The following is a 13,312-nucleotide window of genomic DNA, read 5'->3' as shown; positions in this document are numbered from 1 at the left end:
CAGATGCAGTCATCTTGCTGCCTGCCCTGCGGATTGCCCTGGTGTCTGCATGCCTTAGCAGCTTCATTTCCTCCCAGGGCAATCCTCATTCTCTGGCACCACCAGGGTCTCCTTACATCAGCTCTGCCAGGTCAAAAGCTCTGCAACAACTTGGCATGAAGTTGTGCTCTGGTCGTGTGGCTGACTGGCAAGACAGCAAGTCTCACTGGTTACAGCAGGTTGGCTGGTGTCAGCGGTGGGACCCTTGTGAAGGTGATTAAATACAGGTCCCATCTGAGGTGTCTGATGGAAGGCATTGACTGGTGTCAAAGGGAGTGCTGGTGCTGGATCCAGGACCAGTGGTGGGAGATCCCTGTGTTCCACCCCAGCCCCAGGTGATGTGATACGTTCCCAGTCAATCTACCCCTCCACGGGCTTTGAGGCGGACACACCGTTGCGTTAACCTATGGCAGCCCAGCCTTATTTCTGCTCTCTTCCCCTGGGAGCCCAAGTGAAGATGCTCAGTTGCAGTGATTGGCTACTTTCTGAGTCTTTGAGGTGATGTCTGGAGACATCTTCTCCACCCAGGGACTGGTGTAGTTCAAAGCCCAGACTGATACCGCCCCTAGCCAACCATCACCACTGATTGCCCTGTACTGGGTGCGCGCCTGAAAGCTTTTGTGCCATCTGTCCTCCTCAGTCCCCACAGAAAGCGGCTGCTGTTAGATGTCCGTGGTCTGTACCCTAGAGGGCGAGGGGGAGGGTGGGGAAGGAGAGGGAAACAGTCAGACACACACAGTTAAAATCCCATCCGAGAGCTTATGGAAAAGTTTGAAATTTTCCCCACCCCTGTAAAAAAAATAAATGAAAATGTTTCAGTTTCCAAAAATAACTAAAAACTCTCCCACAATAGTTTGTTGTTCAGTTGTTTTCAGTTTTGGGTTTTTCATTCATTAAAAAAAGAAAGGAAAATTTAAAATTTCCATGACAACAATTGGGGGAATTGTTTTGTAAAATTCTTTTGATGTTTTTCATGGAAATCCTGCCCCTTTCATCCCTTTGCTTTTCCTCTCATGCAGGGACCTCAGACTCCCCTCCCCCATGCAAAATATGCCCCTCATTCTATCTGCTCTTGGTTCAAGACTGATATCAGAACAAATAATAACACCTAGCCCTTCTAAAGTGTCTTTGCATCTTTGGATTTCAAAGAATTTTACATTATCAGTAGCATGATCCCCATTTCATAGATAGGGAGACTGAGGCACAGGGCAGTGAAGAGACTTGACGAAGATCACCCACAAGGCCAGAGCAAGGAATTGTACCCTGGTCTCCTGAATCCCAATCTAGTTCCCTATCTACTAGGCAACACTTCCTTCTGTCACCTTGCCTATAGAGACAACCAAACAGGGTCAAACTTATTAAAATTTTCCAGAGCTAATTCAGCAGTTCCTGCTGCTCTCTCCCTGTGGGAGATTTATGTTCTCATGGGGATTCCAGGGGTCAGGGGCTCTCATGGCTCCTCTGCCCACATGAGGGGCTGTAGAATGACCTCGTGGATGGTCCTACCCCAACTTGTCCCACAGGTCCCATTTATTTTCAGTGTGCATACAGCATCCCTTCACATCATGATCGGGAATTGCATTGGCATTCATTTTTCAGTGCAAGTTGCTGGTTTAGTTTAGTCGGAGCTCCCTGTTGCCCCCCTAAGCAGTTCTCTGCACTCCTTGGTGTTCACAGCTCCCCAGCGATAGAGCATGATGGTGCAGGGGACTGGAGGAAAGAAAAGGGAATTCCATCCATTTCACAGCTCACCCCAAAAGGCAGCTTTTTATCCCCACCTCTTCAGGTTACTTCCCAGCGAGTTCACTCTCCTTTGTCGCTCCCCCAGAAATGCACAACGCGTGAATTCAATTGTTGCCACAGCAGGAGGGCTGTTTTACTGATGGCAGCGGTGTCTTTCCTATGAGAAGACACCCACACGCCGAGCCAAGTGCAGAGAGGAGCTTGGCAGGCTACCCAGAGGTCTCTTGGGTTTTGCAGCACTAAATAGCAGAAATAAATTCAGTCCTGTAGTTGCCCAGTCCTCTCAGTGGTGGCATTTACCAGTGGGTCCCCAGTGCTCTGCTGTGCCACCCGGTCTTGGAGAAAATGAAATTGTAGGTCGGGGGCATTTTCCTGCTTTCAATCATAGTTGTGTCCGTGAGGACAGTAGAGCAGGCTAGACAAGGAGAGAGGGTGAATGGGGACGGCTTGTGTGACACGGGCCTCGGGCCAATCACTGCATCACAAAAGCCACCAGCACAGTTAGTGCCCATAGGCCCAGCTCAGGAAGAGGCCCTTGTTGCAAGCCCGACCACCTAGAAGCTGTCCTAGCAGGTCTGTGACATGGGACAGCTGGCAAAATTTTCCCTGCTGCTGTCTCCTGTTATAGGGATCGTGAGTTTCACTCTCCAGCCCTGTCAGTCCTGCGCCTTTTGAATTTATTTGCTGACTTTTAAAAGAGGGACCAGAAAAAAGAGAGTCACTGCAGAACAGAAACGAAAAGAGAGAACCAAAGGGGGGAAATAAAGTTCGGGGAAATGGAAGCGAAGCACCTTTCACCTCTTGCCTCCCTTTCCTGCTGGGGTCTCCACGGAGAACCAGATGTGGTTATTTTGCTAGCATTGCATGCCTGCAGAGCAATTCTTTCTATCACTGAAGTGGGTACAGAGCCGGGCAGCCCTTCCGAGCACTGCATGTAGGCGCTACTGAGGATTTTGAGGGCCTTAATATAAACCCCCTTGATAAGTGTGAGTGTAAGAGCCAACTGTGAGTAAGGGAAGGAAATGGGCTACTCCCCATGCAGAGCAAAGAGAGCTGGAGGTGGAGGCAAAAGGCCGAGTTCCAACACTTCACCTGGGACCTTGCAAATCAGGAGCCAACACAGTGACAGTTCTGGAGAGCTCAAAAGCATGAGAACAGGAGATTAGCTGGCAGCTGCTGCTTACTAGGGATCTGGGAAAGCAACCTGCTTCGGCAGTGTGAGGCATGTTCATGCAGAGGTCTTTTTACCCTGTAATCACTGGCGGATGTGTGAGCGTTAGTGGCCATGCCAAAAAAACAACGGAAAACCTGGGAAACAGAATTGAGATCTACACTGCATGTGTGCACCTCTTGTGGCCTGGAAGGCTCAGGCGATTTGCACTGGGATGCAGAGCCTTTCACCTCCAGGTCACTAGATCTCATCCAGTCCCATGTTGACCGTGATTCAGTCGTTCCCACCTGACAGCCATTCAATAACATGTATGCAATAGACTGTTGGATCTTAGTCCAGTTAGCATTCGTCACACCCTTATTGGCAGTCTCTTAGCAGAGACGCCAAAGACTGAATGAGTCTGGCGACCAAACTAATCTCTCAGCCTTCGAACTGCAAGAAGAGGTGGAGCCTGTCAGTGGGTCACGTAGAGAAGCTTATGTTCCTGCTGCCCATGTTGTATTTGGACTGTGGATAAACAAAGAGCGTTCCCAAGCTCAGCCACTCACCAGCACCAAATTGTTGCACAATTTGGGCCCAATCCAAAGGTGATGTGTAATTTAGAGTTTTCTACACTCCATTAGAATCCCTCAGACTGACTTACATGTCAGTATCTGAGGGAGAGAACGTTGAGCATGTCTACACAGTTTGGACACCAATTTAATTAAATCAGTTTAGAAACAGCTTGAGATAAATTGTCACCACCACCACCACCCATGTGTGGACACTCTTAAACCTATTAAAGAATGATTGAATTTGGTTTAGTGTAAATCGATTACACACCACCACACAAAGTTGCACCAGTTAGACTCGCTTGTTTCCAGATCACCCCTTTGGGTACGCCCCTGCCACTGTGTATGTGTGGAGCAAGCCCTAGTGTGATGTGCATGCTGGGAGGGGCGAGGAAGGCGATGGAAGTGACACCAACTTAGGGCACGGATACACTAGAGAGTTTGCAGCGGCACAGCTGTAAGCTCTCTGATGTAGCTGCTCTAAGCTGACAGGAGAGAGCTCTCTCATTGATTTAACTCAAGAGTGGGCAAACTATGGCCTGGGGGCCGCATCCGGCCTTTCAGACATTTTAATCTGGCCCTCGAGCTCCCGACAGGGAGCAGGGTCCGGGGCTTGCCCTGCTCTGCATGTGCCATGGCTCCGCGCAGCTCCCAGAAGCAGCGGCATGTCCCCCCTCCAGCTCCTATGCGTGGGGCAGCCAGAGGGCTCTGCACACTGCCCCTGGCCCAAGTGCAGCCGCCGCAGCTCCCCTTGGCTGGGAACTGTGAGCATTCATGGCCTGCCATACAATTTCCATACCCAGATGTGGCCCTCAGGCCAAAAGTCACCCCTAGCTTAACTGTTCCAGCACCCATGAGCAGCAGTAGCTATGTTGGCGGGAGAAACTCTCCTGCTGACAAAATGCTATCCACACCAGTGCTTATGTCGGTGTAACTTACAGTGATTTATTCTCACACACCAAGCGACATAAGTTATGCTGATGTAAGCTGTAGCATAGACATAGCCGTACACTCCCTCTAGAATTACTGAGGTTCATCTCCGAATTTGGCCCTTTAACTCAAGAACATCTGGCTCCCCTCTTCAGAGTCTTCCCTTTGAGAATGACCGGAAATACACGAGATTGCAGTAGCTGGATGGCTACAGGCTGGAAATGTTAACAGCTGAACTTAACAACCTGGATGGTGGAATAGCCGGTGTGGGGCGACCTTTGCTCCATGCAGCGGACGTGAAGTCACAGAGTGGGAATGCTGCTTTCCATCCTCTCTATAGTAAATGAATCACTCCCTGGTTTAACAGAGGGTCACATGACAGGGGCTTACAGGCTAGAGCCGCTGGCAAATTGTGTCCAGGACACAGGAGCTTTTTGCATTTGGGGGCTGCTGGACGTTGTGAAGGCCTCTCAACAGCCAGCGTTGTTGGAAAATGACGTCTTTCAGACATAACAGTGAGGTCCTGGCCACTCATTAAAGGTGCCACACTGATGTGTTCTTAGCACTTAGAGCTCTGCTCAATGTCAGATACTGGCCTTTCTTCTCTTTCCATGTCCCATAGGAGCAAATCATTTCATCATCGCCCTGTGGTACGGTGTCACCACCTTCGTTATTGTGACATACCCTTATTCCCTCAGGAATGCCTGGATACATTCTGGCCTCCTTAAACTCACTCACCAACTAAACTGAGGGTGGACCTTGAAATCAGCACAGGTGGCTGCTGTGGTGTGAGTAACAGATTGCCAGAGGTATTGACAGAAATGCTCCTTTAGACACAGTGAGGCCACTCTGCCCAGCAACTCCAGACAGCCTAGTTCTAAATATCTGAAATGTGGTTGCCCTACTTCCTTTGGAAGACTATTCCACAATATAAGCTCTCATTGTCAGGCATCTTCCCTGCCCCTCCCCCCCGACATTCAGCCTCAGGGCCTTTTCCGTAGCTAATTCCTTTGCACCTAATTTGCACCCTCTTGGACCACACCCTGAACAATTCCTCTCCTCTCCCATCTGTGTAGATCTTCTTTTCCTTCTGTTGTTTATTTACCTTATTATAGCCCTGCTGCCATGCCCAGCACTGTACCCAACCGAGGAAAACACCCCTGCCAAGTCAGAGGTTCCTGTTGAGTTTACACTCTAATGCAGGGCTGGCCAACCTGAGCCGGAGAAGGAGCCAGAATTTACCAATGTACATTGCCAAAGAGCCACAGTAATATGTCAGCAGCCCCTCATCAGCTCCCCAACCCCTCTCCCAGTGCCTCCCACCCACCAGCAGCCCCGCCGATCAGCGCCTTCCCCTCCTTCCCCGCACCTCCTGGTCAGCTGTTTCGTAGCATGCGGGAGGCTCGAGGAGGGAGGAGCGAGGGCACGGCAGGCTGAGGGGAGGGGGCGGGAAGGGGTGGCGTGGGGGCAGGGCCTGTGGCAGAGCCAGGGGTGGAGCAGTGAGCATCCCCCAGCACATTGGAAAGTTGGCTCCTTTAGCTCCAGCCCCGGAGTCGGTGCCTAGATAAGGACCTGCATATTAACGTCTGAAGAGCCACATGGGGCTCCGGAGCCCCAGGCTGGCCACTCCTGCTCTAATGTGTACAGGGGGTAAGAAACAGGCGATTAACACAAAGCCAGGCAAAAAAAGGGACGGCGGGTTCCAACCTTTCCCCCCCACAGAAGCTATGAGGGATTTCAAGGGGAGCAAGAGTCAAGCCCTTTCTGGGATTGGGCTCATTATGACCAGGATACTCCCTGTGATTCCTGAGGTGGAATTTCAGAACATCCTTGAAGGGCTGGAGAGTTGTGGCTTAGTGGACATGGATAGTTTGGGTTTTTTTTAATTCTGACACAGCTAACCAGAGCCAGGTTAGAATGTGTGGGACATAGGGCCCGCTGCCCACTGCAGCATAGTATTGAGGGAACCCTGCTCTAATAAACCATGATCCAGGAGGCTGTGTACCTTTTCTCAATTAACCCAGCCCTGCCAGTGTTCCTGGAACTGGTGACTGAATAACTTTCCCATTGTGTCAGGGTGAGCTCAGTGATGAGTCAGACGTGGTGCCGGTCTGGGCCTTTGACATCATCCAACACTGCTGAAATATTTTAAACACTCTTCCAGGCAGAGACGCCACCTTCTGACCCCCCTTGCGGTCGAAGCGATTATGTGGGCACTAATTACAAAGTGCTGCAATTATGTGCTGATAAAACCTCTCGGCTTTAAAGGAAAATGCTGTGGCACAGATTGGAGCTTGACTGACTGAATGGCTGCAGCTGGGGCAGAGGTTAGGGATTAAACTTGTGTTCACACATTACAAAAATAAAAAATAGCACATGCAGAAACAAATGACGCCGGTATTGCACTGAACATCAGCTGGCGGGAGAACTGTGTCGTCCGCTCTTTTTGCAGCTTGTCACGTTTGTGTTAAGCTGGTTGTGGAGAAGGAGGAGTGCTGTCCAGCAATGAGAGCCAGGGACGGGGAGTCAGGACTCCTGGGTTCCACTGCCGCTTTTAACCGCGGCCTCACTGCAAGTCGCTCAACCTGCAATTGTCCCAGTTCACCCCTCTATAAAATGGGCCTTATCATTCCTGTGGGCTGCAATGGTTTTCCATATGCTCTGATTCTTCCAGTCTAAACAACTTCACTTTTAGATGAAGGCACCACAATAACAGGGTAAAAGCAGTGTCTCCATGAGAGGGCACTGCGTGGGCTTCTTCTCCGTAACATGCTGTATCAACTGAGCTTCACAAAATGACAACTGTCCCTGTGGGCAGGCAGACTCCTTGGCGATGTATAGACAGAACTGCGCCCATGCAGACCCCAAATATGGCTAAGAAAAGACACTGTTTGCACTGATGGAGCGTATCCCTTGCTTGGAAATGCTGTGAGCTGCCTTGGTGCAAATGACAGCGTTCCTTGTCGACTCTGGAGGTGGGCAGGACATAGCTACATAGCTCGATGGCCCTCGATGGCTGATTTGGGGCTAATCCCAATCCCAGACAAGGCCAGTGTATGGAAAAGAGCAGAAGCCGGTTCGTACGTTGTGTATGCGTGGGTAGTACACGCTGTAGCTGGAGGGGTCCATTCCCAGCCCCGGCAGATGTACACGTGCTCGCCATGATCGACTGTGGACGCTACAAGTAGCAGTGTGCCCAGTGTGTCCTGGCTAGCCAGAGCAGTGTGGCCAGAGCAGTGTGGCCCTGATGGCATGGCTAGCCAGAGCAGTGTGGCCAGAGCAGTGTGGCCCTGATGGCATGGCTAGTCACAGCAGTGTGGCCCTGACGGCATGGCTAGCCAGAGCAGTGTGGCCAGAGCAGTGTGGCCCTGATGGCATGGCTAGCCAGAGCAGTGTGGCCAGAGCAGTGTGGCCCTGATGGCATGGCTAGCCAGAGCAGTGTGGCCAGAGCAGTGTGGCCCTGACGGCATGGCTAGCCAGAGCAGTGTGGCCAGAGCAGTGTGGCCCTGACGGCATGGCTAGCCAGAGCAGTGTGGCCAGAGCAGTGTGGCCCTGACGGCATGGCTAGCCAGAGCAGTGTGGCCAGAGCAGTGTGGCCCTGACGGCATGGCTAGCCAGAGCAGTGTGGCCCTGACGGCATGGCTAGCCATCTGAGCGCAAACCTATCTGAGACTCCTGGTATGTACTCAGGTCGCCAGCTTGTTTCTCCACCTGTGGCACCGCTGCTACACTGCTCTTTGCAGCACACTAGCTCAATCACAGCTAGTGCCTGTACATCTACCCAGGCTGGAAATTGCCCCTTCAGCTATGTATGGTAGAGAGACCATCCGTGGGGATGTTACTTCTGTGGACTCGGAAGGATGCTGTGGACTCGGACCACAGCGAAGAGAACATACAGCACAGTCCAGATCCCACTTAAGCTTCAACAGCTTTTAAAAGAACAATTTTCACTCTCTCCCAAGAGCTGTCAGGTTTGACATTAAGATAATAAGCTGGGCCGTGCTCTTTAGTGGCCAGATCTGGCTTCAGTCAGCGGGTGCCCCGTCACTGGGTGTCTCAGACCTCCAAGGAGGCCAGGTAAGCTCCTGCACTTTGTCAAAGCCAGCCCTGGAGACGTGTGTTGCACCGCCTGGCTCTGAGTGGATAAATATGGAAAGATGCCCACTGGGAGCCGTGCAGAGGATTATGCTAGGATTTACCCGATCCGCAAGCTGATAAGAAGCTCTCTGTGTTTTACACTGTAAACCTCTGATTGGGACACTCGTTGCTCAAAACCAAAAAAAAAAAAAGGCCCACGGCCTGTTTGATCAAAGGTTCTCCCAAGCACAAGTGCCGTATTTTACTGTCAGATGCTCTCCATTCATTTCAAGTGTGAAATCAACACTCTCAGCCTTTCCTAACCCCTCTCTGGCTAGAGAATGGAGAAAAGACAACCTCCGGGTCTGTTCAAAGGATGCATACAAGCTGCTTTCACCACCACTTTGGGCATTTAAGAGAGGAATTAAAACCTCTGTTACTTAAGGATGGAGGTAGAGGCAGTGTACTTGCAGAAACTAGTCTCCTGGCACAGTTGCAGTGCAGCAGGGGAAGCAGCCCCATAGGTGAGTGACTTTATACAGCTGCAGTGCAGTGGGACAGCTCTCCAGACACCAGTCCCCTTGCATAAATGCAGTGAGCAGGGCAGTGAGGCCCCAGCAGCTTTCCTTCTTCGTCCTCTTCATTATAAATGCTACTGTTCTCCTCTAGCCCACTCAAGCTGCCGGAAGTGGACGCAACGAACTTGGACCGAACAGCTCATTGCTGTTTTGGAGCCTTGTCCATGTACCATCGCGGAACTGGTGTGACGGCTATCACAGCTGATCTTCTCTCTGCCTTCCAGATTTACCCTCTATGCCGTGGACACCCGAGGGAGGCATTCAGAGCTGAGCACCGTCACCCTGAGAACAGCCTGCCCACTGGTGGATGACAGCAAGGCAGAAGGTAAGAGTTCAATCTCCTGATTCCCCTGCTTCCAGACCCCGGAGAGCTCTCCTGTTAATCACCCCCTGACCCTCCTTTTTCCCACTTCCCCTGGCCTCTGAGACACAGCTGATTGCCGTGCAGCCAATGATGTAGCGGGGGTGAGGAGAGAGAAAAGAAAAGGAACAACGGCAAGAGAAGGGGAGAGAGATACTGAAGGAGACATTAAAGGAGAATGAGGGCTTGTCTACACGAGGACACTTCGAAAGTTCATTGAAATTCAATATTAAAGTGGCCTAAATTCGATTTTGCTTAATTCATTTGAATGACAGCATCGACACAGGGATTTAATTTGGTTTAACTAATCCACTGTAAAAAATAATTTGGATTAGCTTTCTTGGGTGTCCCTGTGTAGACAAGCCCTGAGAGAGAAAGAACAAGGGGTGAAGCTGGAATAGCCAGACTGTTCTGAACAGCAGTAAGAGAATGAAGAGCCAAACAGGGACATGCAGGGTACATGCATGACCAAAAGCTCACAGTCTGTCTGATGAAAAAAGAAAAGGAGTACTTGTGGCACCTTAGAGACTAAGAAATTTATCTGAGCATAAGCTTTCGTGAGCTACAGCTCACTTCATTGGATGCAAGTGATGTCTGATGTGTGTGATCTGTTACTGCAGGGGTTTTCCACCTTTTTCCATTTGCGGACCCCTACAAAATTTTGACTAGAGATGCAGACCCCTTTGGAGCACACACCCAGAAAAATGAAAGTCGGGGGTAACTGCACCCCCCCCATAGGTGTGTCGCTTCTTTTGTGCTGCTGTAAGCTGAGCAGCTCTTTGATGCTTTCCCAGCGAATTGTGGGAGGACTTGGGGGATTGGTGGGAAAGCACTGGAGGGCTGGCAGCTCTCGAGGGGTTTAGCCGGGGTTGTTGCCGCAGAGTGGGCAGATTACGAGCCCGAGAGAAAGCAGCAGTTGAGCTCTACCCCAGGCAAGCCAGATCGCCTGCATTGAAAACACCAGCCAACTCACGCGCGAGGGCTCGGTATGGGGATGTTAGGGGCAACACCCAAGTAAGAGCCTGGGTTAAATCTGCAGTGAAGATGACTCTCATGGAGAGCTGAGCTCTTGAAAATCTGGCCCCTGGTGCCTAATGTTTGAGCAAGCAGTTCCCTCTACAGCGGTGCTTCCCAGCTCTGGGGTATAGGTGAGCACTACGGGCACTTTAGGCTTTTGTGCCTGGTATTCTGGCATCTCCTTCCCTCTGTGCATCACTATTTGCCAGCTCCCACTCAGCAGCTGCGGCACTTTGGCTGACTGGGACTGGACGCAGAGGTTTAGAGGATGCATCACTGAATGGGAGATGGCAGAGTTGAGGTTTCAAGCCCTGATCCTGCAAATGGTTCTGCAGGGGCAGACTCCCTGCACCCACTTGGAGTTGTTGAAGTCACTGGGTCTCTGTGGGGACTCTGGGTTCCAGCCATGTAGGACCTCAGTCTGGTTCAGCTGCCCAGATAGATGGCTGTGCTCTAAAGCCAACTTCCAAGCTGCTGTGGGTGAGGTGGCCACCCCAGTCCCACAACGTCAGCCCCACTGGCCGGTTTTCCCTTCCCGCACTCCCATTCCCTTGTAAACTCCTCCTTCCCCTGCTTCTTTGCAGAGCTAGCCGACAAAATCTACAACCTCTACAATGGCTATACCAGTGGGAAGGAGCAGCAGACAGCCTACAACACGCTGATGGAGGTCTCCACGTCCATGCTCTTCCGAGTCCAGCACCACTACAACTCGCACTACGAGAAGTTTGGAGACTTTGTCTGGCGCAGTGAGGATGAGCTGGGGCCCAGGTAGCTGTGCTTTCCCATAATCCTTTGTGGTTAGTCCATCCCACCCCATTAGACTGGCCTAGTGTCTTACACTGCTGAGTGCATCCTGTTTAGGTGGCCATTCAGATGACCCTGGTGATCCCCTAATACCAGAGAGGTAGCGTTTTGTAAACCTCACCAACCAGTCCCATCATCTGCCCTGGATTGGGACAAGGGAGTGCTGTAATTTAGGATTTAAGTGATTTGTAACAGTTGTTTGGGAGACCAGTCCTGGGAATAAAAGGCAGTGCTGCAAAGTAGGATCTGGGCCTAAGTGAACTGATAAAGCTGTGTGGACCCAGTGCTATACATTAGGACTGAGGTGAACTGCCAAGGCTGTTATAAATTAGCACTGATCCCCAGTCTTTTTTACATTGGAGAGTCTTCATGGCAGAGACTGTGACTCTTCCAGGATTCAAATGTGCCCTGATACTTTCAGCATTATCACAGTATACACTGATTCGATGAACGAATGAGTGTGGAAGTACAGAGAGTGATGCAAATTAGGACTGAGGTGCATTGTATCAGGTGTTTGGAGAGCTAAGGACTAGAATAATAAAGGGACAATTTACCCTAAGGATGTATCCAGGACTCTGCCTCAATCAGCACATCCTCTAACAGCTGTAGCATTGGTACGTAGAAAAAGTCCAGATGATGAAGGAGAGCAGCAGAGCACTGTACTGGGGCACTGGCAGAGGGAGCCTGTTTGGGATTTTGACAAATCAGCACTTTTTGACTGACAAACACATTTGTTGGAAAATCCCTCCCCAGCTCTGTGTCGTGTGTTCTTGAGAAGTTTACAGTGGATGTTCTACCACTTAGATCCTGCCCTATTGTTCTGAGATCTCCAGAGTGAAAGTGGCTGTCCCACGGCGATCGTCTTTGCTTGTGTTCTGGTTTTGAACAGCAGTAAAATTAACTGAGGCGACAGTGAATGCTGGAATTGCAGCTTCATCTAAACCATTAACCCAGCTGTGGCCCACCAGCCCACTACAGATGTGAAGGCTTAAACAGGCTCTTTCTCCCCCTTTATTTTGGAGGCACAAGGCATGAGGGCCTTATGTAGCTTTTGTTTAAGGGGCAGGGGAGAAGGTTCACATGCATAAACTGTCTTGACACCATGAGAGAGTGGAGATAAAACTTCCATTTGTTTACATGTCTCACAAACAGCAGATTTTTTTTTTTTTTTGAATCTGTAGTTCTACCCTTGTGATATCTCCTTAGGGTTTGGTGAATGAACTATCAGCATGTGATAGACTGTGACTTTGCAGCACAATATCTCCTAAACCCCTGCTGGTGAATTAATCCTCTCTCTCTCATCTGATTGATGGAGAGACAGACAGATGAGATGTATAGTCTGTCTGTCTGTCTAATCAGCCTAATGTGACATATTGATACGTTGCCCCTCACCATGGTTACTGGGCACTTTACAAGTTATAAATACTCTTAAAGATCTTAGATTTCTCTCCCTCCCTCCCACCTAAAATAATAACATGGCATTACAGTGGCCTCCCCAAATTCTAAACGCAGTGCACACTAAAACCATGCTGCAAACTGAAGCATGCCAGGCTATGGCAGAAAATGTATTTTACAAACCTGTGTTCCCTTTTCCTTAATTTCGTGCTAAGAGTGGGAATTAGCAGCTGGATAACTCTGAGATTGTGAAGAACAATGGTTCTAGCAGTAACAGCCCCCCACCCCAAATATTGTTTTGGGGTTTTTGCAAAAGTATATTACTGGTGAACATGCAGGTTCAGAGAGACTACAACTGTGGAATAGAGCATACATGGAGTATGCCATGTCAGAGTACTGGGAGAGTAAGCTGGGTTGTTTCCTGGACAAGGTGTCTTCTTACGACCTTTTTGCCACTGCTCATGAGCTGCTACCATAACTCCTCACAAAGAACATTCCGCAAGTGACATGAAGCTCCCTCAGGTTTCTAGATTCGGCCAGCATGCTTAGAGATGTTTCACAAATGCCATGCTGTCAGCAGTCTGTTTCAGAAATGACCTTTTCTCTGAGTGCTAGAAAGAAACAGAGAGAGAGAACTGGGAGGTAC

The 13,312-nt window shown here is 50.2% G+C and overlaps 1 protein-coding gene across 2 annotated transcripts in view; it reads left to right on the top strand.

Annotated features, from left to right (window-relative positions):
• Positions 1-13,312, top strand: part of ASTN2 (astrotactin 2) — a 589,627-nt gene that overhangs the window by 566,410 nt on the left and 9,905 nt on the right. For both annotated transcript variants that reach the window (XM_074973795.1, XM_074973796.1), the window contains exons 21-22: positions 9,314-9,414; positions 11,052-11,235. In XM_074973795.1, the coding sequence (XP_074829896.1) occupies positions 9,314-9,414; positions 11,052-11,235 (285 nt within the window). The remainder of the gene's footprint in view (positions 1-9,313; positions 9,415-11,051; positions 11,236-13,312) is intronic.

Source organism: Natator depressus, chromosome 16 (genome assembly GCF_965152275.1).
Source record: "Natator depressus isolate rNatDep1 chromosome 16, rNatDep2.hap1, whole genome shotgun sequence".
NCBI classification, from domain to species: domain Eukaryota; kingdom Metazoa; phylum Chordata; order Testudines; family Cheloniidae; genus Natator; species Natator depressus.
This window is presented reverse-complemented; position numbering and strand designations above follow the sequence as displayed.